The sequence below is a fragment of the Sapajus apella genome, unplaced genomic scaffold (assembly GCF_009761245.1).
Source record: "Sapajus apella isolate SASKATOON/1434 unplaced genomic scaffold, GSC_monkey_1.0 scaffold15, whole genome shotgun sequence".
In the NCBI taxonomy this organism is placed as follows: Eukaryota; Metazoa; Chordata; class Mammalia; order Primates; family Cebidae; genus Sapajus; species Sapajus apella.
Window position 1 is genome coordinate 16,710,370 of NW_022436955.1, and position 27,382 is coordinate 16,737,751.

Here is a 27,382-nt window from a genome sequence, read left to right on the forward strand (position 1 = left end):
TTCCTCCAACTTTTTGTTCTGTTCAGGCCCTCAGTTGATTGGATGCTGCTTACTTATACTGGGGAGGCCAGTGAACTTTACACATCCCATTGATTCAAATGCGAATCTCTTCCAGAAACATCTAGATAGACATGTCCAGAAATAACATTTAGCCGGATATCTGGGTGTCTTGTGACCCAGCCAGTCAAGTTGGCACATAAAATTACTTATCACATCTACTACTTATTAAATTGAAAAATAAGGTAATTTAATTTCCTTGTGACAAAAGTACTCTGCTTTGAAACTATAATGCTTGTAGGTTCTTGGTCTAAGTTATTAATAATGATATAAATGGGGTTCACATATAATAAGCACTTTATGCAACCATGCTTCACTCTGTTTCTGTTTTTTCCTTCTTCCTACATGGTCCTTACTTGGCTATTTGATTTTTTTTCTTTGCATGTGTCTGGCCTGGAAACTTTTACAGTTTGAATAAGTTTCCAGTACCTGGTAGTTTCCTTTGGAGAAGCAGTTCATTTTGTAATTTGAGGCCCTGGAAAAACTACTTTTCATTATACATCTGGATTTTCTTTTTCTTTAACATTGGTCAAATAAGTGAATTATTAATGGAATTTGTCTTTCTTTTATCTACCTAAGATATAAGAAGGCATACAACCTGCAGAGACAGATTGTTTTCATGGAGTTTTTCAAGAGGAGAGCAGAGGCCAATGTGAAACTTATAAAACCTGAAATAATCCAATTTTAAAAAGATAACTAGGAAACCATAGCACACAACAGCTTTAGAGATAGTAGAAAGCTAGAAGATGAAACAGGATTAAAAAGTGAACATTAATCCTTATACTCAATGAATGCCTAGAAAACCCCCTACTGACAACCAAAGTCATATGGCATTTGAGTATTTTCCTTATTTTTAATTTGATATTTTCTTGTGAAAATGTTGTTTGGGGGTAAAAATAATATTATCAATATTCCAGAGTGTAGTAGCCCTTGCCCTCACTGTAGCAGAAGAATAAGTTGAAGACATGTGAACAGTTTTATACATTCACATTGGCTTCCAGCAAGCAAGGTTAATTACATAGAATTTCTTTAATTTTTTTCTTTTCTTTTTTTTTTTAACCAAACTTTCTGCTATTGTTAACACCAGTAACAATTATACGCCAGGTACCGTGCAAAGTGAAGTACTTTACAAACATTAGCTCATTTAATCTTCCTAATAAATGTATAAGATGGATGTGATAGATGGATTTCAAGATGGCTCCAAGTTATTATGGCTTCCTGGTATTTACATTCTGGTAAATGTGTGCCCTATCTCACATTGAATAGGGCTGATCTGTGTGACTAATAGATGTGCAAATGACAGTGTGTGACTTCTGGATCAAAAAGAACACTGCGGCTTCTCCCATGGTCTCTTGGCTTGCTTGCTCTGGAGGTAAGCCAGTCATGATGCTTTGAGGACATTCAAGCAGCCATGGTAACAGAGTTGTAAGAGGAGGAACTGAGTCCTCCCACCAACAACCAGAACCAACTTGCTGGTCATGAGCCGTCTTGGAAGTGGATTTGCTAACTGTAGTCAATACTTCAGATGACTGTAGACCTGGCAGTATCTTTGACTACAATCTCATGACAGACTACAAGCCAGAATCACGTAGCCAGACTTCTTTTGAATTCTTGAATCATGGAGACTATGTTAAGTAGTGTTTAGTGTTGTTTTTAACCATTAAGTTTTGGGGCAATTTGTTAGATAGCAGTAGGTAATTGTTAGAGTAGGCTCACTATTTTTGTTGTTATCTCCATTATTTAGGTGAGGAAACTGAGGCCCAGAAAGATTTAGACCTAGGTCTGATGACCCCCAAGTCTTTGGTCTTAATAGAAACAAAATATGTTCTCAGAGTTTTGGGTTATTACTGCTGACAGTTCTTTCTGAGAGGAAAACAAAAAGTATTTTTTTAAACTGTGGGAAAATATTTTTATCAATCAGTGTTTATATTTATTTAACTGTGTTAAAGGATCTGGGCTACTGTAATGCATCTGTAAGTAGAAAAGGCAGTGTTTGACATTAAAGTTCTTTGAGATTTGTTTATATTTTACATGTTGTGTCCTGGGTAGAAAGGATTTTAACTTGCTCAAAGATTTAACTGGGAGCAAAAAAATTTTTGCTTGGCTTTTCTGCAAAGAAGGGAGGAGTTTGGGAATAGAAGATGGCAGAAAAAAGTATAGGAAATGAGTTTTTGAGACATTAAGATAAAGAAAAAGCAAAGACAGATGATAGAGTTGGGGGTGGGGGGATGATTATGGTGATCATGATAGTTATTAATGTGACATGTCCATGTCCCTGCAGCATCTGGAGGCATTCACTAATTTAATAATACACATCACGAAATCGTGCTTTACCAGGCTGCAATCTACTCTAAATTTGAACTTTTTTAGATTCAGCTCCCTTATGATTTTAGAATTCAGTGGTACAAATCTATAAAGACAGAACTTTAATGGCAAACCCTATTCTGTCTGGTTCTCCTTCCTAAGAGTTAGCTGAGAATATATATTTTCTAACTTTTTTCTTTAATATTCTCTGAAAGAAGACATTATATCATAGATAGTGAACTCTTACTTAACCTGCACTCTGTTAAGTAGAAACATTGGAAGGAGCCAAAGATTGACATGTTAAATTAAGAAAAACAAACCAAGTGAGCACAATAGTTCCTCTGAGAGATGTTTTGGCTTAGTGAAAATTCTCTTTTAATAAATGCAATTTAATATTCATTCAATTCAACGATTATTTACTGAGCTCCTTGTTTGTGCCAATTACACATGATCCCTACAGGCAAGAAGCTGGAGGTAGAAACAGATTTGTAAGCAAATAATAACAGTGTGGTGTATTCAATGCATTTAATTAGAGGGGCATATGTGAATGACAGAGTTATGGCATTGGCACTGCTCAAGTGCACTAGAGAAAGCCTTCCTTCTGCAGATTCTTGAGATGGGTTTTATAGGATGAACAGAAGTTTGCTAGGTAGATGGGGATCAGGATGGGAGAGGAAAGGATGAACCTGTACAAAGGTAGAGAGGTGTGAAATAGTCTGGCACATTTGGGGACTTGGGAAAAGTCATTTTGATGGATGGATTGAATAACTAACTAATTATTAACCATATTTATTATATTAGTGTGTGTATGAGGCCCTGTACAAGGGTGCTGGGAATACAGTGATGAAAAAGACAAAGTTCCTGTCCTCAGAAAACTTAGAGCCCAGTAGGGGAGGGAGATAGATCAATAACCATGATAGGAGTGAGCACGAGGACCTGTGAGATTATAAGGGGCATCCTTGGGAGTTATGCAAAGCTTTCTGAAAGAGGTAACAGCTGAATCCAGAAAGACAAATGGGAATTAGCTGCCATGGGTGGGAGGGCAAGAAAGGCATTCCTGGTGTTACGTATGATCTGTGGTGTGTGAGCACAGGACACATTCTGAACTTCAGGTTGAGCATCAAGTACAAGATGGGCAATTTTAGACGAATGGCATGCTAAGGAGTGTGGAGAATGTTCTGGACTAAAGGATTTTAGACAGAGAAGTGGCATGAAATTTTCCCTTTGGAAAGGTCACTGTGGCTGCAGTGTGGAGAATGGCTGGGGTATGGGAAGGGCATGATTCTGAAGTTGGGTAGGTCAGTTAAGTTGTTGCAGTCATCCAGGCAAGATGTGATAGTGACATTAACAAAGGAGGGGCAGCAGGGATGGAAAGGAGTGGTGAATTTGTGAGATACTAAGGAGGTAGGGTCCCAAGCAAGGTAAGGGCAGAATCATGTCATGATCAAAAACATGGACTCTGGGACCACAGTAACTGGTTCTACTCCAGGCGCTATCCTCTGCTACTGTGTGAACTAGGGCAGGTTACTTATCTCCTCTGTCCCTCAGTTCCCTTATCTGTGATGTGGGAAGGGTAATAATACCTTCATCTCAGGTTGCTGTGGGAATTAAAGTAACTAAAACATACAATGCTTGGGACATTGTCAGGCACATAGTAAGTAGTCCACAAATTTGTATTATATGATTAGTTTGAGGAAAGAGAAGTCATGGGTGATGCCTGCACTTGGGATATGGGCAATTGTGTGAGTGATAATTCATTCATGGAGGGAATACAGGAGAAAGCAGAGCTGGGGGAACATGCCTGTGGACACCTAAGTGGAATCATCTTGAAGGCAGTTGGTTCGAGGGAGCTTGAGCTCAGAAGAGATTTGAGTATGATAAACCCTCTAGAATGGTGGGAAGAGAAACAGCTGCTGGGAAAAGAGCTGATAAAGGAAAGAGCTTAGGTGGTCTGAGGGGCCCAGCAGAGGCTGCAGACACTGAATTTGCAGGATTGTGAGTCTAGGCTGCTGTGTGGTTTTCTCTGGCAGTCCTAACAGCCTGGGTGTAGTAGAAAATCAGAACAGCTGGATTGACCGGTGTTAGGGTTTTACTAGCTATGACAGCAAGACTTGGACTACTGGTTTGAGACATGACAAATTGAGATTATGAGAAATAGAGGAAAAGACAGAACAAGGAGTGTGTGTGTGCATACACAAGGGGGGAGGGGTGCAGAGGAATATAATGGCTATTTAATGAAAATATAATTCTAGGAGTTTGTGAAATTAACTTTAAAAAATAAAATGTATTCTAGATAGAAAGTTTTTGGATGTCTCACTGGTACAGTAAATGTCCTATGAAAAGTAGGTGCTTTGCCAACAGGTTGACTAGAGTCAATAATAATTTAATTATGCATTTAAAAATTACAAAAAAGTATAATTGGATTGTTTGTAACACAAAGGATAAATGCTTGAGGTGGTGGATATCCCATTTACCCTGATATGATTATTGCACATTGCATGCCTGTATCAAAATATCTCAAGTACCCCATAAATATAGACACCTACTATGTACCCACAAAAATTGTAAGTAAAAACATTTTAAAAGTAGGCACTTATAATAGAACGATTTATCATTCTTTGGGTATATACCTAGTAACAGGTTCGCTGGATCAAATGGTATTTCTAGTTCTAGATCCTTGAGGAATCGCCACACTGTCTTCCACAATGGTTGAACTAACTTACACTCCCACCAGCAGTGTAAAAGTGTTCCTATTTCTCCACATCCTCTCCAGCATGTGTTGTCTCCTGACTTTTTAATGATTGCCATTCTAACTGGTGTGAGATGGTATCTCAATGTGGTTTTAATTTGCATTTCTCTAATGACCAGCAATGATGAGCTTTTTTTCATGTGTTTTTTGGCTGCATAAATGTCTCCTTTTGAGACGTATCTGTTCATATCCTTTGCCCACTTTCTGATAGGCTTGTTTCTTTTTTTCCTGTAAATTTAAGTTCTTGTAGATTCTAGATATTAGTCCTTTGTCAGATGGGTAGACTGCAAACATTTTCTCTCGTTCTGTAGGTTGCCTGTTCACTCTAATGGTAGTTTCTTTTGTTGTGCAGAAGCTCTTTAGTTTGTTTAGATCCAATTTGTCTATTTTGGCTTTTGTTGCCATTGTTGCACGTTCTGCACATGTACCCCAGAACTTAAAGTACAAAAAAAAAAAGAACATTCTTAGATGAAAAAATAAGTATGTAGTTTGTTATGCAGACCTCTTTAGTTAAAAACTTCTTTGGTTCATGGACACTTTTACTATATCTTGACCTGAGCAAGGTCTTTAAAAGCAGGGTGCTAAACTGACCCATGGATTAGTGCATGACCCAAGGAATTCCAGAAACATGAAGGCATGTGGCCCACTTGCATCTGTTTAGTTCTTTCTTAGACATTGGAGCAGTGGACTAGGTGACTCATTTTTAAATGATTTTTTACCCCTACTACTGAATGTTGACTCCGTCTAGTCTACTGATATTCACATGCATCCATTATAGACAAGTCACTATGCGTTAATGTCTCTACCTCAAGGAGCTCATAAAGTCTATTAAGATTAGAATAAGCACATATAGAACTGCCAAGTAGAAGGTTTTAGATGCTGCAGAAAGAAGCAAAAAGTAAGAAACTAGAAGGGTCAAACAGGCTGAACAATCTCTCCCAGCTGATAGAATCAGAAATCGCTTTAATAAGGAAATGACATTTGAATCAGAGAGGGATCTGCACAGATGTGGAAGGGCATTGTAGTCAGAAGGAGCAAACAAGAGCACATTTTTAAGGAAAAATACCTTAATCCTTGATACAGAGCTGCAAAAGCATGATCCAAGTACTATAGACTGGAATCGCAGATTCAGTAATATAATAGAAATGAACTCATAGCTTATAAGAAGTGAAAAACTTCCTATTAGCCAATTTTCTCTTATTTACCCCAAAACCTCAAGACTTTGCCTGTCATTTTATTTCTTCTTTCTGTGTCTGTTCCATCACTATAAACAGCTGCTTGGTGCTGTCCCTTTGTAATCACCTCCTCACAATCCCTAATCTCCAGCAACTACTAATTTCTCTTCATCTCTATAATTTTGTCATTTTGGGAATGTTATATAAGTGAAATCACAGTGTGTCACCTTTTGAGATTAGCTTTTTCTCTTGTTTTGCTCAAGATGCATCCAAGTTGTATCAGTGGTTCATTTATTTTTATTACAGAGTAATATTCCATGATGTGGATGGACCATGTTTTCGTTTCATTATTCACCTACTGAGGAACATTTTGGTTGTTTATAGTTGTTGGCTATTGCAGATAAAGCTGCTATGAATAATCACATACAGGTTTTGGTGCAGACGTAGTTTTCTCCGGCATAAATACCCAGGAATGTGATAGTTGGGTCATGTGGTAAGTATATGCTTCATTTTCTAAGAAACTGCTCAACCATTTTTCAGAGTGGCTGTACTGTGTTACATTTCCATCAGCAACAAGAGAAACAGTTTCTCTGCATCCTCGCTAGCATTTGACAATCTCACTATTTTTTTTGTTTTAGCTGTTCTGTTACTGCGTTAGGTTGTTCTTGCATTGCTGTAAAGAAATGCCTAAGACTCAGTAATTTATAAAGAAGAGAGGTTCAATTGTCTCATAGTTCTGCAGGCTGTATAGGGAGAATGACAGCAGCATCTGCTCGGTTTTTGAGGAGGCCTCAGGGAAGCTTACAATCATGGCTGAAGGCGAAGGGAGAGAAGGCATCTCACATGGTGGGGGCAATAAAGAGAGAGTGTTGGGGGAGATGCCACTCACTTAACTACCAAGCCATGAGGGATTCACCCCCCATGACCCAAATACCTCCCGTCTGGCCCCACCTCTAACATTGGGGATTACATTTCAATGTGATATTTTTTAGGGACACATATTCAAACTATTTCACAGATATATGTTATTAACTCATGGTATTAATTTGTGTTTACCTGATGGTTAGTGATGTTGAACTTCTTTTCATATGCTTTTGGTTATCTGTATGTCCTCTTTAATGAAATGTCTCTTCGTATCTTATTTTTAATTGATTGTGTGTTAAGCAGAATAACGTGCCCCATCCCTGAATATGTCCGTGTCCTAATCCCGGGAACTTGTGAATATTCTAATTACATGGAAAAGGAGAATTAAGATTGTAGATGGAATTATCATTCCTAATCAGGTGACTTTAAGAAAGGAAAATTACCCTGGATTAGCAGGGTAAGTTCAATGTAATAGCAGCGTTTTTAAAAGTGCAAGAGGAAGGCAGAAAGGGAGGTCACAGCGATGTAATGTGAGAAAGATCCAACCTGCCATTGTTGGCTTTGAAGATGGAGGAAAAGGGACCACAAGCTGAGAAATGAAGGTGGCCTCTGAATGCTGGAAAACTCAAGGAAACAGATTTTCCCCTACAGCTTCCAGAAATGAACACAGCCCTGCTAACACCTTGATTTTAGCTCAGTGAGAACCACATCAGACTTTTAACTTTCAGAATCTTAAGTTAGTACACTTCTGGTTTTTTGAACTACAAGTTTTTGGTAATTTGTTGCAGCAGCAAGAGGAAACATACAAATTTGTTGTTTTTTATTTTTGAGTTTTGAGTGTCCTTAACGTATTCTAAATGTGAGCCCTTTGTCAGATATATGGTTTGCAAATATTTTCTCTTAGCTTCTACTCTTTTCATTTGCTTAACAGGATTTTTTGAAGTGCGAAAGTTTTAAATTTCAATGAAGTCCCCTTTACTGCAATTTAGATTTTCTAGATTATTATTTTGGAGTCATGTTTAAGTGCCTTTGACCAAGCCTTAGCTCTTGAAAATGTTCTCTTATGCTTTTTTCTAAAAGCCTTGTAGTTTTATCTTTTACATTTAAATTGTATGATTCATTTTGAATTAATTTTTATATAAAATGTGAGATTTGGATTGAGGTTTATGTTTTGCATGCAGATATCCAGTTGCTCCAGCACTATTTGTTTAAGGCTATTTTCTTCCATCGAATTGCTTTTGCACATTAGTTAAAAATAGGTTGGACACGTTTACGTGGGTCTGAGTTTTCTATTCCATTGATCTGTATCTATCCCTCCATGACAAACACGTGGTCTTTATTACTATAAGTACTTAATAAGGCTTGAAAGGGGATAGGCTGATTCCTCTCACCATTTCTTCTTTGTCAAGACTGTTGTAGCTATTCTAGGGCCTATGCCTTTCCATATAAATTTAAAAATAAGCTTGTCTATGTCTAAAAATTCCAAATTTGATGATATTTTGATACAAATTACATTAAACCTATGAGGTGAATTGACATCTTTCCAATGTTGAGTCTTCAAATCCATGAACACATATCTTTTATTGCAGTGTTCTTTGCTTTCTTTCATCATCAGCATTTTGTCATTTTTAGCATAAAAGCCCTGTATGTGTTTTGTTCAATTTACTTCTTTTTTTGAAGGGATGGTGGCAGTTATAAATGGCATGGTTTTTTAAACTTTCATATCTTTATTTCTATTATATAGAAATATGCGTGATTTTTGTATGTTTACTCTGTATCCTGCGAGCTTGCTGTCCTCACTTTATAGGTAGGAGGTTTATTATAGATTCTTTGGGAGTATCTACATCAACAATTATGTCATCTGCAAATAGGGACAGTTTCATTTCTTCTTTTCTGCTCTGAGTGCCATTTATTTATATTTTTGAACTTTTAGCAATGACTAAAAATTCTAGTACTTTGATAGCCGGAGTGAAAGTAGATCTCCTTGCCTTATTTTCAGCCTTGTGGGGAAAGCACTCAGTCTTTTACCATTTAGTAGGATGTTACCTGTAGGTTTTTTGTATATTTCCTTTATTATAGTTTCCTATATTCCTAGTTTCTGGGAGTTTTCTTTTGTCAAGAATGGAAGTAAATTTTGTCAAATGCTTTTTCTACATAAATTGATATGATCATATTATTTGCTTCTTCAGCTTACTAATATTATGGATTATATTGATTTTTGAACATTGAACTAGGCTTACATCTCTGGACTTAATAGGGTATATAGTTCTTTTTAGATATTACTAAATATCTTGTTAAGAATTTGATAATATTTTGATAATTTTTTTTCATTGTGTTTATAAAGGATACTGGTTTTTAGGGTTTTTTTTTTTTTTTTTTTTGGTACTTTCTTGGCCTGGTTTTATCTTAGGCTTCATAAAATGAATTGCAAAGTGTTCCTTTTTCTTCCATTTTCTAGCAAAGATTGGTAAAATTAGTGTTAGTTTTTCTTTGAATGTTTGGTAGAATTCTCCAGTGAAACCATCTAGTCCTGGAGATTGTCTTCTTTGGGAGTTATACAATTATGAATCTAATTTCCTTAATAGTTACAGGGTTATTCAAAGTATGTATTTCATGTTGAGTGAGTTGTACTAGTGTGGGTTATTTTAGAAATTGGTGCAGTCCATCCAAGTCATCAATTTCATGAGTGTAGAGTTGTTTATAGTATTCCCTTATTATTGTTTTGATATCTGCATGGTCTGTAGTGATAGCGCCTGTTTCATTCCTAATATTGTTAATTGGTGTCTTTCTGTGTTAGAGGTTTGTCAGTGTTACTGATCTCAAAGAACTAGTTCTTCGTTTTATTAATTTTCTCTATTGCTTCTGTTTCCATTTTATTTATTTACGGGCTTATTTTATTTCCTTCTGTCTTCTTTGGTTTTATTTGCTTTTCTTTTTCTTTTTTTTTTCTGGAATTAGGAGCTTAGTTGAGAGATTTGAGACTTTTCTTGTTTTCTTTTTTAAACATTTCTACTTTCATTTTAGATTCATGGGGTATATGTGCAGGTTTTCTTACATGGGTATATTGTGTGATATTAAGATTTGGAGTATGATTGATCTCATCACCCAGATAGTAAGCATAGTACCCAATAGGTAGTTTTACAACCCTCATCTCCCTCCATCCGCCTTCTAATAGTCCCCAGTGTCTGTTGTTCCCATCTTTATGTTCATGTGTACTCAGTGTTTAGCTCCCAATAATAAGTAAGAACATGCAGTATTTGGTTTTCTGTTTCTGCATTAATTCACTTAAGATAATAACCTCCAGCTGCATCTATGTTCTATAAGGGACAAAGATTTTGTTCTTTTTTTATGGCTACATAATATTCCATGCTGTGTATATACCACATTTCTTTAAATCCAGTCTACTGTGGATAGGCCCCTAGGTTGACTCCATGTCTTTGCTATTGTGAATAGTATTGCAGTGAACATAGGAGTAGTTGTGTCTTTTTACCAGAACAGTTTGTTTTCCTTTGGGTACATACCCAGTAATGGGATTGCGATTGAATGCTTGTTCTGTTTTTAGTTCTTTAGGAAATTCCCAAAGTGCTTTCCATTGTGTGGCTGAACTAATTTACATCTTTCCCAATAATGTGTAAGTATTCCCTTTTCTCTGCAGCCTTGCCAACATCTGTTATTTTTTGACTTTTTAATAATAAGTATTCCAACTGGTGTGAGATGGTATCCCATTGTGCTTTTGATTTGCATTTCTCTGATGATTAGTGATATTGAGCATTTTTTCATGTTTCTTTGGCTACTTGTATGTCTTCTTTTAAGAAGTGTCTGCTCGCTGGGCATGGTGGCTCACGCCTGTAATCCAAGCACTTTGGAGGTCAAGGTGGGCAGATCACCTGAGGCCAGGAGTTCAAGACCAGCCTGACCAACATGGTGAAACTCCATCTTTAAAAATAATAATAATAATAATAATAAAAAAGAAGTGTCTGCTCATATCCTTTGCTCACTTTTTAATGTGGTTATTTTTTGCTTGAGTTGTTAAATTCATTGTAGATTCTGGATATTAGACCTAATATCAACATTTAGTGCTTTAAATTTCTCTCTCGACATTATTTCAGATATAGCCCACAAATTTTGAAAGTTTACATTTTTATTTTCATTCAGTTCAATACATTTGTTTATTCTCCTTGGAACTTCCTTTTTTATTTATTCATTATTTGGAAGTGTGTTGTTTAGTTTCTAAGTGTTTGCAGATTTTTCTATTATCTTTCTGTTATGAGCCCCCAGTTTGATTCCACTGTGGCCAACCAGCACACCCTATATAATTCATATTTTAAAATTTGTATTGAATTTTGTTTTGTTGTCCAGAGTATGATCTGTCTTGGTATATATTCCTTGAACACTGGAAAAACATGTACTTTCTGCTGTTGTTAGGTATCAAGTTCTATAAATTGTTGATTAAATCCTGTTGGTTGAAGTTATTGAGTTTCCCTATAGCCTGTTGATTTTCTGCTTAATGGTTCTATCAGTTGTTAAGAAAGGGGTGTTGATGTCTCCACTTACAATTGTGGATGTCTGATTTTCTTTCAATTCTACCAGTTTTTGCATCACATATTTTGAAGCTTTGTTGTTTAGCGCATTTACGTTTAGGATTGCTATGTCTTCTTGGTGGATTCACCCTTTTAGATTGCATAATGTTCCTCTGTGTCCTTGATGATTTTCTTTGATTTGAAGTTAAATTTTTTTGATCTTATTATGGCCACTCCTGCTTCCATGAAAATGTATAACATTTTCATGGTATACATTTTCCATTCTTTTACTTTCAGTCTTTCTATATCATTATAGTTGAAGTGGTTTTCTTATAGACAATAGATAGTATGTTTTATTAACTCTGTTTTATTCAGATGTTTTATTTATTCTATTAATATCTGTATTTTGAATCGTTTAGACAGTTTACATTTAATGTGGTTATTGATAAATTAGGGCTATGTCTCCCATTTTATTTATTGTTTGTTTTCTCTTTTATTGTTTCCCTTTTTCTTCCTTTAGTTTTTATAAAAACATTCCTTAGAATCCCATTTTGATTTATTGATTTATCTGTAGTGGTTTTTTGCATTTTACCTTTGTAGTATTTTTTAGTTTTTGCTCTAGGTAATGCATACACACACACAGACACACACACACCCCACAACTTATCATAGTCTACTGGTGTTGACATTTTACCAATTTGAGTGAAATATAGAAGGCTTCCTTAATGTCACTATAGCCTCCCAATTTATTTCATAATAGTCTTAAATATTTCATCCATGTAAATTTAGAACCACATCAAAGAGTGTTACCAGTTTTGCCTTACCTCAACTATTAAACATACCATTAGAAAACTCAAGAGTAGAAGGAAAGACCATTTATATATGCTTTTTTCTCTTTCTGTTATTCTTTCTTCTTGGTGTTCCAGGATGCCTTTTAAAAAATACCTTCTTTCTGCTTAGATAATTTTATTGCTGTTCTTTTAGAGTACATCCCCTATTGAGAACTTCTCATAATTTTTCTTTTCTGACAATGTCTTGATTGTGCTTTCATTCCTGAAGGATATTTTTTCTGGATATAGATTTCTAGATTGGTAGTTTTAAAAAAATCATTTGAAAAATGCTGTGCCACTTCATTCTGGCCTTCATGGTCTCTGATGAGAAATTCATTGCCTTTTGAATTGTTTTGCCCCTGTCCGTAGGTAAAACATTTCTCTCTTGCTGCTTTTAAGATTTTTTTTCTTTGACTTTAGTTTTCAGAAATTTGACTGTAATGTGTTTTGACATGGTTTTCTTTAGACTTACCCTGTTTGGAATTCATTTAGCTTTTGACTTTGTCAGTTTTTGCCATACTTGGAACATTTTCAACCATTTTTCATTAAAATACTTCTTCAGCCTACCCCTCTTTCTCCTCTCCTTCTAGGACCTTGATGACATGTATGTTAGATCTTTTGTTATAGTCCCACAGGTTTCAAGATGTTTATTTGCTCTCTTTATAGCTTCTGCTTCTTTGCTGAGACTTTGTATTTCCTTGATGAGATTATCATTTGCTTCAAGTGTGTTCATAATTATATATTGCAGCATTTTTATTATGATCTCTTTAAAATCCCTAGTCAGAAATTCTAACATTTTTGTCATCTCAGTCTTGGCATCTGTTGATTACCTTTTCTCATTAAAGATGCTATTTTCCTGGTTCTTGAAGTGCTGAGTGATTTTCTGTTAAAACCTGGGCACTTGGGATATTATGAGACTCTGGGTCTTACCTGAATCATCTGTTATAGTAGCCCTTCTCTGATACTGCTCCACCTTGCAGGGAGAGGGAGCACTGCCTCATTGCATCCTGACTCTCTACTAGGCCTCCCCCGACACCACTGTAGTGTGGCAGAGAAGGGCTGGCTTTGGAAGACCCTATAGACATCCAGTCTCCCCACGTGGTTTCCACTGACATCAAGGTGTGTTTATGAGTTGTTTTCATTACTTAAGTGCCTAATAGGAACGGAAGTCTGTACACCTCACTTGGTCTTCTCTGACACCATGTTGACTGAGGTGTTAAGGCATCTTGTTACAACCTGCTGAAGGTGAAAGTCTAGGTTTCCCATTCTGTGTTTGTTGGTGGGGTTGCAATTTTTCCTCTGGTATGTGGCTACAGTAGAACAGTTTTGCCTAAAAATTTTGTCTTGCTGGGTAGTTCTTTTTTTTCTTCTTTTTTTTTGAGAGAGCATGATTTTTGGGGAATTTTTTTTGTCATGTTTGTTAGCCTTTCCAAACTGTTGGCTTATCCAATACAAAGTCTGGAGTACATGAGGCAAAAGAAAACTGAGGGAACTCATCAGTCTGTTATTCCTTGGATCTGAGGTCCCTAGCTAGTCCACATTCTTTTCTGAACATTTCAATCTTCTTTTGTTTAGTGTGTGTGTGTGTATGTGTGTGTGTGTGTGTGTGTGTGTGTGTGTGTATGTATATATATAAAATGCCTATACTTTTTAGCTATTTTTAATGGAAGGAATAGTAAGTTTACTTTATTTTTTCAGTAGTAGAAGTCCCTTTCCAGTTAAAAAAATAGATCTAGTGTATTAATATTTTCATTGTGAAAATTTTAAAACATGCAAAAATTAGAGGTAATAGTAGAATCCAGCTTCAACAATTCCCAACATTCCTGTGTTCTTATTTAATCTGTCTTATACATGCATACAAACATATACATTTTTAAAATTGTTATCAGAAATATTTAATGAGTAAAAAATATAAATGATCTAAATGTTAAATATTAGAAAACAAGTACATCAATTATGGTTGACTGATATGATAGAATATTGTGTAGGTATTAAAATTGATGTTTTCATGGTTTTTTTTTTTCTTTTTTTAAATTTTTCTTTCAAGATCTAGTGTACATGTGCAGGATGCACAGGTTTGTTACAAAGGTAAACACAAACACACACATTTTTTTACTGTAGTATGTTAAAGTATATCTCAGACAAGATTTATTTTTACCTGTAAATAATTAAATAAATATCAGATAATAACATTTACAAAAAGTCAGACTCATAATACTATTATCCTTCCCAACAAAATAAACAATACTTTTAAAAACTATTCTATGTTTATTGACATACTTAACTAATAACAATAACAATAGCACTAATAATTTTTTTGGAATGGGTATAGTTTGATAAAAGTATTAATAATGAGTTAAAAATATTTAATCTGATGAACAATTGTTATTTTATATCATACATTATTCAGTTTTTAAAATCATAATCCAAACAAGGTCTACTCTTGTATTTGGCTGGTATAAGACTCCTTTAATTCATAACTTCTCTCTCTCCTTCCCTTCTTTTCTCCTTCTCACCCCTCTCTCTTCCTCCTCTCTCTCTCATGCTGTGTTTATTATGAATAAACAGAGTCATTTTCCTATAACATTTTTCACATTCTGGATTCAAATTAATTGTATTCTTAGAGAACATACATGTTCCTCCTTTCCCTCTATGTCCTGCAAGTGGGCTGGTAGGTCAGAGGCTTAGTTAGATTTAGGTTTAGATTTGTGTTAATAGTAGTACATAGGTGGTGCTGTGTACTGTGTCACATCAAGAGGCACCTAATGCCTGTGTTTTACTCTTTTAGTGTTAAGATTAATTTCGAGGACTCAGCTGTTGTCAGCCTGATTGAACCATTATCAAGTTCTTCAGCAACATCTTACTTAATTGTTTTAGCACTGATGATCCTTCATTTTATTAGGGGCTGAAAAATGGTGATTATTTTTCTGTCATTTTTCTGCATTTCTTAGTTGGAATTCTTTTATTAAGATAATTTTCTTTCATCAACTATTTGGTTAACCTACAATGCAATTTGTACAAAAATAGTGCAGAGTAAATGGTTGATTCTTTCCTTTTATTATTTGCAAAATAATTAGTTTGATGCTTTAGCAACTTCCAAAGGTGACCAATTATTTTTTTTCAAGTATCATTTAAATTTGGATTTTAAAAAGCAAATCCATTGCTGCTTTTTTTCAGTGCTCAAATTGTCTCATCTGTGGGAAATGGGAACTCTTTCAAGTTGCTCTGGATCCCTGACAACCCTGGTAGCTCTTGATAACGTTCTTGTTTTATGGTATGAGACAATGCGCCAAGTTCAGTGTATACCTTTTGTACCCTTGTCCTCAAATTACCCATTTCTCCAAGGATCATGATTCCTTTTGCTGGTAAATAGTGTTTGGAGACCACAATCTAGGTCTCTGCACTGTCATTGCTACTGGACTTTCATTGGTTATAGGCTTTTTCAGTAGGCAGCTTATTTAAAAAGAGAAAATCATCATGAGCTTGTATTTATTTTCAGTGTAAATGTTAAGATTATAGGGTTTCTTAATATAAATACTTTTTTTGGTTTATACTTTTAAAGATGCCGAAATGCTTAATTCCTAACAATATTGATGTAACTACTTACTTGTTTTAAAAGTGTTATTACTAATATAGTGACCAACAGCAAGATTACTGGATAAATAATAAATTTCTCTGCTCTTCTCTGTGTTTTGACAGCATATCTTATTGAGAACACAGTAAAAATACTGTGTTTTAAGGTCAGTTGGGATAATTGTTTTCTTTCTGTGGTTGTGACGCCAACTGGATATACAGCAAGGTTCATTTGTCTTAGTTTCTTTTTTATTTTTAATAATTGATTTTTCCCTCTTGTTTCTTTTTCATTTTTGATATGTAAAAAATTTACATGGTTCAAAATTAACACTATATAGTGAGGTACATTCAGAGAAATCTCTCATTCATTCCTGTCTCCTCCACCCTGTTCCTTTAGTCCTCTTATAGGTAACCAACAACTCTTACTGGTTTATGTATTCTTTCATATCTTAAGCCAGTATATCCTTTGGATAGATTCCTAAAATAGGGATTGCTGAGTCAAATGCATGTGCATATGTAAGTTGGCTAGATATTTTATAACACCATATTTTTAGTTAATTATAATAATATAGTCAAAAATGGTAATGTGATTTCTTCCTTTCATGGCTTTTTACTTCATGTTGTCCTTTAATAGAAGGCTTTAAAATTTCCAGGTGAATGGGCCTTCCTGTTTCTTTTTGGTTTTAAATTTCTAGTTTTATTGTATTATGATCAGAGTGTTGATCATAATATTTCTAGATTATAGAACCACGGTATTTTCTTTGTTCTCTAATATATAACCAGATTTTTGTGACCATTACCTTTGCTATTGAGGAGGCATATTTTTTTTTTTTTTTTTTTTTTTGAAACGGGAATTTCGCTCTTGTTATCCAGGCTGGAGTGCAGTGGCATGATCTTGGCCCACTGCAATCTCCACCTCCCAGGTTCAAGCGATTCTCTTGCCTCAGCCTCCAGAGAAGCTGGCATTGCAGTCATGTGCCGCCACACCCAGCTAATTTTGTATTTTTAGTAGAGATGGGGTTTCTCCATGTTGGTCAGGCTGGTCTCGAACTCCTGACCTCAGATGATTTCACCCACCTCAGCCTCCCAAAATGCTGGGATTATAGGCATGAGACACTGTGCCTGGCTGAGGAAGCATATTTTCTATTATTTGGAGGTCGTGTTTGATATATATATCACTAAACCTATTTAATGCATTATGTTGTTCAAATCTTTTATGGTCTTACTTATTTTTTGTCCACCTATCAGGTCTTACTGAGAGTAGTTTATTAAAATCTCCCGTTATTGGTGTATTTCTTTCTCCTTACACCTCCCATAATTTGTACTTTATATGGATGGTTTTTGTACTATTTTGGTGCATAGATAATAATAACTGCATAGATAATAATAACATCATTTTGAATTACGGTGTTTAGCACTCTAAAATATTACTGTTTGTCTTGTTAATGGTTTTTTAAAATCTATCTTAAAATCAATACCACAATCTATGCTTTTTTTATTGCTTCTGTTGTTGTCACCACCCAGCTATGACAGAATGGGCTTCCCAACCAAAATTTGTTTTGGATGTCAAGAATGGTGATGCCACTCATACACCTGGAAGATATGGAAAGGTTATGGTTCACATAATGGGGCTGTCTGTGAGAGCAGGGCAGGCCCCTAAACAGGTTCAAAAGTAGCTTGAAGCCAGTAGTCCCAGCTGCTTGGGAGGCCTAGGTTGGAGGATTGCTTGAGCTTAGGCGTTCAAGACCAGCCTGGTCAACATAGCAAAACCCTGGCAAAAAAAAAAAAAAAAAAAAAAAAAAAAAAAAAGATGGAATTCTTCTTGTTGGGAAGAAATATTTAAAAAATAAATAACTTGAGAATGGGAAAAATATACTAGATTGGCTTTTATTGTGATTAAGGGTGGGGCTATAATAATTGTTTTTATGCAATCTGGGCCTTGTGTTGTTTGAACTTTCCACTGGTACCAAAGGAGGGAACTCCTGAGCTTTCTTATCAGCTTGTTCAAATGTAGGACAATATTAGTTTCATTTCATTACTTTCTTTTCTTCTTAATGAGCTCCAGTTATACCATGTTGGATCTTCCTTGACTGTCTTCTGTTTCATTGATTGTCATCTTAGAAGCTTTCTGCCATAATGACCTCTTTTTCCTTTTTTAAAATTTCATATTTATTTTCTTGGGAGTTTTACTGCTTTATTTCAGTGTGCCTTATTATATTTTTCTTCAAATATACTTTCCTTTATACAGCTTTTCCTCTTATGTCTTGGTCTGGTACTTCCTTACTGTCTTGTGAGTTTTTTTTTTAATGGTTTTAGGGTTTTTAATTTGACATTTTATCAAAAAATTTTAGTTCTCTTTTTTTAGCCCAAGGACTGGATAACCTAGTCTGCTATTCATAAAAGTAAAAATGCCTACCTAGTCATAGATGGTTTCCTGAAATTGCAAATGTTCTGCTAGAAGTCTGAGCAAGAATATGCAAAAGGGAGTGCTATATTTCTTTGATTCGGAGATATTGGGTGGCTGTTTACTGGCTTATTTAGGACTGTAAAATGTTTCCCCAAAATTTCCTTTCCCTATCTCATTTCATGCTATTTTGAGTCTCTGTCCAGCTGTGAAGGCCTGTAACCTTGTGTTTATTCTGTTTGAAGTGTTGATTCTCATAAGAGAGAGCATTCAAATATGTAGATAAATTATTGAACTATTTAGTATGTTTATTGGGCAATGTTTGTTTTTCTCATTGGGAAGATTAAAGGGGCAAAATGGAGAAGCAATTCATGTTTCTGGGTCTTGCTGAGCTTAGTCTAGAATTCCTTATTCTGTCTAAAATGGATTCTAGATGTTGGGAGAAGGACAAATCTAGTCACATGGAATAGAATCCTTTGTTAAGGTGTTTATTTAAGCATTTGGATTTTGGAAGATCAGTATTTCTAAACCTTTCTGTATTTGAAAAAGCTTAAAAATTTTTTTGACCTGTATTCAGGAATTAACTGTATTTGTTCTAAGACTTCTTTTTTCACTCTTAGGTAAGAAAAAAAAATTAATAAAAATGACGAGTAGAAGACTTGAGGAGTCCATGGGGGCTGTTCAGATGGGGTTGGTCAATATGTTCAAAGGAGTTCAAAGCAAGGTTTTGCCACCCCTGAGCCCAAAGGTGGTTACAGAAGAAGTAAACCAAATGGTAATGTATCAGGGAATTAATATGTAAAATACTTGATGCAGTCTCCTTAGGAGAATGACAGTTGCTACTTAGCATTCTCAGAATGCCAAACAGAATTACTAACTGATAAATATCAATTTAGTTGTAATGGTAGCTTTCTGCAGAGTGTAGGTACCTTTTAAAGCCTGAGAAGTTTTGAAATTGCATACCTACTTAAAAATAGAGGCTTGTTGAAGTGAGACTTTACAAACGAACTATTAAGATTTTCTAAATATTAGGTACCACCGTGAAAAACTGTCGTTTGGTTCAAAAACAGTCAAAGATCAGAATTTCATAGGATTCAACTTAATAATTTGCTACCTACTGATTGGCAAGAGTGATTTTTGTTTGTATATTTATAGAACACAGACAATTAAAATAATGACTAAGTGATATCTAAAAAAATATGTGTTTTTCCTATTCCTTAGAAGAAAACATATTTATAACTTTATTTATAATGATTGGTGATAATTTAATTATGAACCACATGCTATAGCAAATATTAGTGAAAATGTATAGTGCCAGGGATAGTATTCACTACATTTTAAAAACTAATCTTAAGTTGCATTCCAACTAGAGAAATAAAATCAATCATTATTCTCTTTTGTGGTGGTTGTTGGTACATATTTAAAGAAACTACCAGCATTTTGCTTTTAAGACCTAATTATTTTAATTTAAATCACGATATAGCTGACACCTCTTAACATTTTATAATCCTTATCTGGGTTCCAATAAAATAAAAACTTAACCAAGTTGAAAGCTGTATTAGAAATATACCTTCCTTTAAATGGATTCAATCACAGAAATAAAATTTTCAGAAAAATAAGCATTCTTAAAGTACATTGTATTTAACCCAAGGCAAAATAAATCAGCAAAGTTATATATCTTCATGTGTTAAAAAAAATCTTGGCATATACTTAAGCATTATGTAGCTGCCAATGATCATAATCTCCCTGCACATAAAATAGGAACATTCTATAACCACAGTAACTGTCACTGGTTCTGGGTAGCTAATTCCTTGTTGGGTTAGTTTTATTTAAATGATAGGTTACATTTTTATCTCATAACATTGGAAAGGGTAAAAGCCATTTGTGTTCTTACTGGGGTGTCTGAACGTGACTTGCTGTAGGATCTGCTGATTAGCTCAGGACTCTTTCAAAGTGAGGTCTAAATGCGCTCTCGTGATGTCTCTAAAGTTCAAACTCATTCCTAAGTGATGGAGTCACACTTCCTATATCCTTTAAAATTTTGTAAGATTTCTCTCTAACATCATATAATAAACACCCAAAAGCTTTGTTTGCATATTGTAATGTTATTTGAGAAACAGAAGTATTTCAAACTCCTTATTTTTGAAGCCCTTAAGTGATTTTACAAACCAAGAGTTTTATGCTCAGATGCCTCTTCTGGACATAAATGTTAAGCTCTTTGGACATGTTTCTGTGCAATTTCTTGACTTTTTTTCCTCAGGTTCCTTTGTGTGATTCCTTCAAAATCATGAGGAAACAGAAACCACATGTCATTTTACATTACTGTGCAAAGACCTCAAAAGTGCATGGGTATTTCTCTTACATAATTTACTTATTTTAAATATTTTATAAGGGAACTTAGTGGCATTCCAGAATTATCCTGAAAAAAAAATTTGTGCTGCTAACACAAATTATTCATTACTGGTACTTATGAAAACACTTTTTCAGTACAACCACTTATGAATCTTTGGTTCTTATTGTTTTACTTTCTAGCTGACGCCCTCAGAGTTCCTAAAGGAAATGTCCCTCACCACTGAGCAGAGACTAGCAAAAACACGTTTGATGTGCCGACCACAGATCATTGAACTCTTAGATATGGGAGAAACAACACATCAGAAGGTAGCTGCTTTCTGTCATACTTGCATATAAAGTGGGCCTTGGCACGATGCAAAAATTCCAGAACAATAAGTAAAATGTGTTTCTTGGCTACCTAATCTTTTATTGGGTTTGTTTTCTATCCTCCTTTTCTGCCTCTGCATATCTTCATATCTGTGATATGGTGTAGTGAAGACTGCAATAAACAAGTGCAAACCTCTTTTAAAATAACTTTTGACTAGTCACACTTCTTAGCTACTTCCGAATACTATTTGACACTATGGTTTACACAGGTTAGGAGTAATTCTAAGAATTATGTTAGTCAAGCCCAATTAAGTTATTGTCTTAGTTTAACAAATAATCTTTCCTTACCTGAGCCACCCACTAGAAAGGAAGAAGGTGGAATCGTTAAAGTAGACATTCGTTGTCTCTTCTGGCTCATTTCCAATAATATGTATCCTTTCAGTTTCTAAAGAATAGCAGTTTTGTCATGTTTCCATATTCAAATGTAAGCCATACATTCTAGGCTTCAGGAGCATATGATTATTAAAGGTCTGGTTTCCTATTGTTTAATTAATTTCTAAAATTATATCCTTTACTTTTAATGCACAAATTATGGTATGAACCTCCCATAGTTGGGCTGCTGAAGATTAACCTCTTCTCGAATAGTTCCCCAGAATTTTCCTCTGAAAATTCCTGAGAGTTTTTCAATGTTATGTTCCTCATGAAGAACGAGTCTTTGAGGCTTGTCTGCTCTTACTGCTACGCCATTGCTTCCCTTGTCTAGGATTTGCATAAACTTCACCATTCTGAGCATCGCTAGCTTTTTATTGTTTTGTCTGTTCCCTACAACCACCTTCTAAATTTGAGGGGAGGGAACATGGTCTTTTCCAAGACATTTATTCTAATTAAGGGCCATTTCCTCTTTTCTGAAAGCATAACACAAATCAGGCTATGAGGAATTTTTCATGTGTACCCCTAGTGTGTATATAATGTGTTTTGACTGCTATAGAGGATGGGGAAATCAGATCACTTTCCATTATATCTTCTCTCCTCTCCTTTTAATTCAGTTGGTTATTTTTAATTTATATTCTGAATTTAACCATTTATCTCTTAGACAGGTGTTAGTCATCTACTAATTTCTTCAAGAAGAGCTTATGAAGACTGTATTTCTTTGTTTTGTGTGTTTGATAATATTTGTGTCTTGCCTTCATACTGAACTGCAGATTTGTTACTTAGGGAATTCTTGGGCCACAAATTCTCATAACAGCCCTGCAGGCATTTTCCTCACAACCCTCTGGCTTTAAATGATGGCATGTAGAAGTCTGAAGCCAGCTTGATTTCTCCCCCTATAAATTAATCTTTTAGCCCATGTGCCCAAAGATTGCTTTTACTTAAAGTTCAGTATTAGGATACCACTCCATTATTCCTTAGGTACCGTGGGCCTTTATTTTATTTTCAGGAAGTTTTTCTTGAATTATCAAATGTTTTTCCATGTCATTTTTCAATTATGAATATGTTGGACCTTCTTTGGCCTTTTACAGCTTGCATGTCCTCTCTCATTTATTTGTAACTTTCTGTTCATTTCCATTTCATTGTCATTACATTCATTAGGCTATCCTCTGTGTCCCTTGCTTTGAGTTATGTGTATGTGTTTTTTATGATTCATTTTTGACCAGACCAGACCTGGTTCAACAGACCTCTTTAATAATCCCACTTCTCACCAATTCCTCTACCACCATTCCAGCTTAAGCCACTATTGTCTAGAATACTGACATAGCTTTTCTGTTTCCATCTCATTCTTCCTCTGCCCCGGTTATCATAAAGCAGTAAGAGTAATTTTTAAAAATGTAAACATATCACTTCCATGTTGTCTCATAGCATTTGACACAGTGAGCATCACTTTTTGTACCTTCTTATTTTCTTGTATCTGACATGGTATACTCATTTGATTTTTTGCTTATTTTATTTGTTGGATTATTCACTCATTTCTGATCACTAAATATTAGAGCTCTTATTACTTGGCACTTGAACTTCTTTCTCTTCTGAACTCGCTCCTTAAGTGATCTCTTCTAGGAAGAAAGGCTTTAAATTCTACTTTTTGATGATTACTTTTATATTTATATCTCCTGCCACAGTCTATCCCCTGACTATATGGGGGAATGGGAGGTGGCTGCCCTTTTAGATAGACAGCCAAGAGAAGGCCCCTCTAAGATGACTTCTAAGTAGAGGTCTGAAGCAAGTCATGCAAAGGTTTGAGAACGGCACTCCAGTTAGAAGGGAAAGCAAGCACAAAAGTCAGCTCAATGTATGTTTGGCAGCTCAAAATTTATTTAATATCTATTTGTAGCTTTACATTCCATCTCTAAAAGCCTGATCTTTCCTCTTTTGTCTCTTTCCTCCTGCTTTTCATACCCCTACTTATCTGTTTTCCCAGACCAAACACTTTGGAGTTGTATCTCTGATGCCTTTCTTTTTGTTACATCTTGTGATCTAATGATAAGTGCTATAAATTCTGCCTTCACAAATGCATCCTTAATCAGACCAGTTCTCACCATGTTCTCCACCACCGTTCCAGTTTAAGCCACCATTATGTAGAATATCAAAATTGCCTCCCTGTTTCTGTCTCATTCTCTCCCAACCCCCATTATCACAAAGCAGTAAGTGATTTTTTAAAACATAAATCAGAAAGAACATGCTACTTCCACGTTTAAAACCATCCAGTAACTTCCCGTTACTCTCATAATAAAATCTAAACTCAGTACCATAACCTCTAAGGTCCTGTACTGTCTAGTTCTGCCTCCCTCATGGACCTCTTTCCCTTCTACTCTTCTCCCTCTCCTTCTCTTCTCACTGCATTTTTTCTATGCTGCTCTTCAAACACTCAGAGACAATTTCCACCAGAGAGATGTTGCGCTTGCTTTCCCTTCTAACTGGAGTGCTACTCTCAAACCTTCGCATGACTTGCTTCAGACCTCTACTTAGAAGTCTTCTTAGAGGGGCCTTCTCTTGACTGCCTGTCTAAAAGAGCAGCCACCTCCCATTGCCCTATCTCCTCGTCCTGCTTTAGCTTTCTTCACCTTTTGCTACCTGACTTTATATTATATATTTCTATATTTTTTGTATGATTGCTTGAGCCTCAAGAACGTCAACTTCATGAGGTTAGGGGATTTCTTTGGCTTTGTTCACCACTATATATTCAGCATGCACAAAAGAACCTGGCACATGTTGGAAACTCAATATTTATTGAATGAAGATATGAATTTTTAATCTCTCCTAACTGTTCACTTCTTTACATTCGTAAATATTTTCTTTGTGCTCTTTGATCTTTTTTTCCATTATGTTCTTTGAGCTTGTGGTGAAATGATATAGTTAAGACTGATTGCTTCATGGCAGAATTTAACTAACCAGAAATTAAAGAGTATATACTGTATTATTCCACTTACATAATCAAGAAAACTAACCTATGATGTGAGAAATAGATTAGGCATGCTACCTTTGTCATAAATCAAGTGACCATATATTTAATAATTGGTTTGGGGGCTTTCTAATCTGTTACATTTAATTTTATGATAAATCTTGTGCTGATATCTCATTATCTTTATGATAAATCTTGTGCTAATATCTCATTATGTTAATTACTGTGGTAAGTAACAGTATATGATATGGAATAATATAATTATAATGTTTTGCTACCTGATACAGCAAATCCTCCTGTCTTGTTCTTCAGATGTATCTTGTCTGTTCTTGGTCCTTTGCATTTCCATATAAATTCAATCAGTCTTTTCCTTTAAAAAAAAAAAACCTGCTGGGCTTGTTTTTAATGATTGCATTGAACTTTTAAATAAATTTGGGGAGGAAATTTGAAATCCTTAAAATATTGATTCTTTCAATTCATGAAAATAGTGTATTGCTGAATTCAATTAGATCTTCCTTAATTTCTCTCAATAATGTTTTTAGTTTCTGGATAAAGGTCTTATACATCTTTCATTAGATTTATTTCAATGTGTTTTACATTTTAGGATACTATTTTAAATAATATTGCTTATAAATTTCATTTCCTAAATGTTCATTGCTAATACAGAGACATAGGATTGATTTTTGTATATTGACTTTATAGTCAGTGACCTTAATATTCACTTATTAATTCTAATAAGATAATTATTAGAATTATTTATTTGTAGGTTAATTTGAATTTTCAAAATAAACAATTACTTTGTCTGGGGAAAATGACAGTTTCGTTTCTTCCTGTTTGATTTCTAATACTGAAATAACCTTGAGTTTCTGAGACGAACCCAGCTTGGACATGATGTGTTATCCTTTTTATACAGTGCTGGTTTCAGTTTAAGTTTACAAATGTATCTCTCTCTCTCTCTGTCTCTCTCTCATCTATCTGTTATCTAGCTATGGTTTATGAGTGACACTGGCCTATAGTTTTCTTTTCCCTCAGTGTCTTTCTCAGGTATATAAAGGAGGTTATGCTGACTTTATAGACTGAGTTGGGAGACGTTTCATTTTTTTGTTTTTCTTTTCTTTGGGACAGTTTCTATAATACTTGAATTGTTTCTTTTATGTTTGGTAGAATTGGCTTGTAAAGCTATCTGGGTTTGGAGTTTTCTCTGTAAAAGGTTTTTGTTTACAGATCTAATGTCTATAATAGTTTTAGAGCCATTCGGATGTTCTATTTCTTCTTGTGCCAGTTTTGATAAATTTTTATAGTATTTTTCTAGGATTTTGTATTTTATCTATATTTTCACATTTATTGACATAATATTTATTATCTTGTTACTGAGTTCGGGTTCTGTTGTAATATTCCCATTTCCATTCTTTATGTTTGTTCTGTGTGCCTTCTGTCTTACTTTTTTGATCAGACTCACTAGGTATTTTGTCGGTTTTAAAGACCTGAATTTCGCTTTGTTGTTTTCATAGTACAGTTGCTTTTATTTCATTAATTTCCTCTCTCGTTTTTGTCATGTTAATTTTGTTCTTTCTTTGGGTTTATGTTGCTGTTTATTCTAACTTATTAAGATGGATACTTACAGCTGCAGTTTTCAAACTATGTGCCAAGATGCCCCAGGGGGTAACCATGAACTCACAGGGCATCATGGGATAGTCTAAATTTTCAAGGGAAACCGGGCAATACCCAAAATCGGTTGGATGCTACACGGGCTATTAGCTTGGGGTAATTAGTAGTTTCGGCCTTAGATGATGCTATATTCACTTTGATGATGTCAGGCTTTACAAAAATGGCTTCTCAGTGATTGGTTGGATAAAAAGCAAGTACTTTGTGAAAATCAAAATAGAACAGGAAATGAGGGGGCCAAGTCCAATTTGGTTCTGTTGTGCAGTGCCCAACTAGTGCACACATCCTATTAGTAAGCTTGTTATTTTGATTATTGTTTTGTATGATAAGAATTCATTGAGAGTAACCACATATTTACCCCTTTATTATTCTCCTTTCCTTCCTGGATCTCTGAATTTCTAAGATAAATTCTCTTCTCCGTAAAGAAGACCCTTTGGTATTTCCTTTAGAAGTTGGTAACAACATTTTTCAATTTTTATTTCTCTGAAAATGTCTTTATTCAAACTTTGTTTTTGAAGGGACTTTTCCCAAGTAAAAATTACTATGCCTGCAGAGGTTTTTTTTTATTTTTTTATTTTTCAGGATCTAAAAAAATTTATTCCTCTTCCTTCTGACTTGTGTTATGTTGAAAAGTAGTCATGTATTTTTGCTCCTTGGAAGTTAAATATTCTTTTTTCTTCCCTCCAGTTTCTTTCACACATTCTTTTTTCCTGTGATTTCAGTGCTTTTATAATTATGTACCTGGGTATGGATATTTTTTGGGTATTTCCCATGTTTAGTTTTAATATCCACAGGTCTATGTAGTATTTTATTATCTTCCCCGGTCACTTTTGGCAACTATAACAGTAATTTACTTTTTCATCTGAAGTTTTCAGGAATTGACCTGGATCAGGCATTATTCCAGCCCTTTCCATCAGAAATTATATTCCAGAACTACACTCCCTGTGAAGTCTATGAAGTTCCACTGATTTTGAGGAACAATGACAAAGTGAGTATGTTCTCTGGGGTGGGTGAACTTTTCCAGGATATATGAAAATGGGTTAAAGTAAAATGGGATCTGGAAAGATCTTTGATAAGTTCTTTAATTTGATAGACTTAGGAAAATAGTATGGAAACATGTTCTTTGATTATAAGTTTAAGGAAGACAAAGCTGTGTCTGTTTGTTGCTATATGTTGAGTCCTAACCAGT

At 34.9% G+C, this 27,382-nt stretch overlaps 1 protein-coding gene across 2 annotated transcripts in view; it reads left to right on the forward strand.

The window, feature by feature from the left end:
- Positions 1-27,382, forward strand: part of HYDIN (HYDIN axonemal central pair apparatus protein) — a 432,426-nt gene that overhangs the window by 32,207 nt on the left and 372,837 nt on the right. Inside the window, exons 2-4 of one of the 2 annotated variants that reach the window (XM_032284417.1) lie at positions 19,097-19,251; positions 21,009-21,134; positions 27,062-27,181. In XM_032284417.1, the coding sequence (XP_032140308.1) occupies positions 19,097-19,251; positions 21,009-21,134; positions 27,062-27,181 (401 nt within the window). Of the gene's footprint in view, positions 1-19,096; positions 19,252-21,008; positions 21,135-27,061; positions 27,182-27,382 lie in introns of those variants that run through there. The other variant, XM_032284419.1, reaches the window with a different exon arrangement.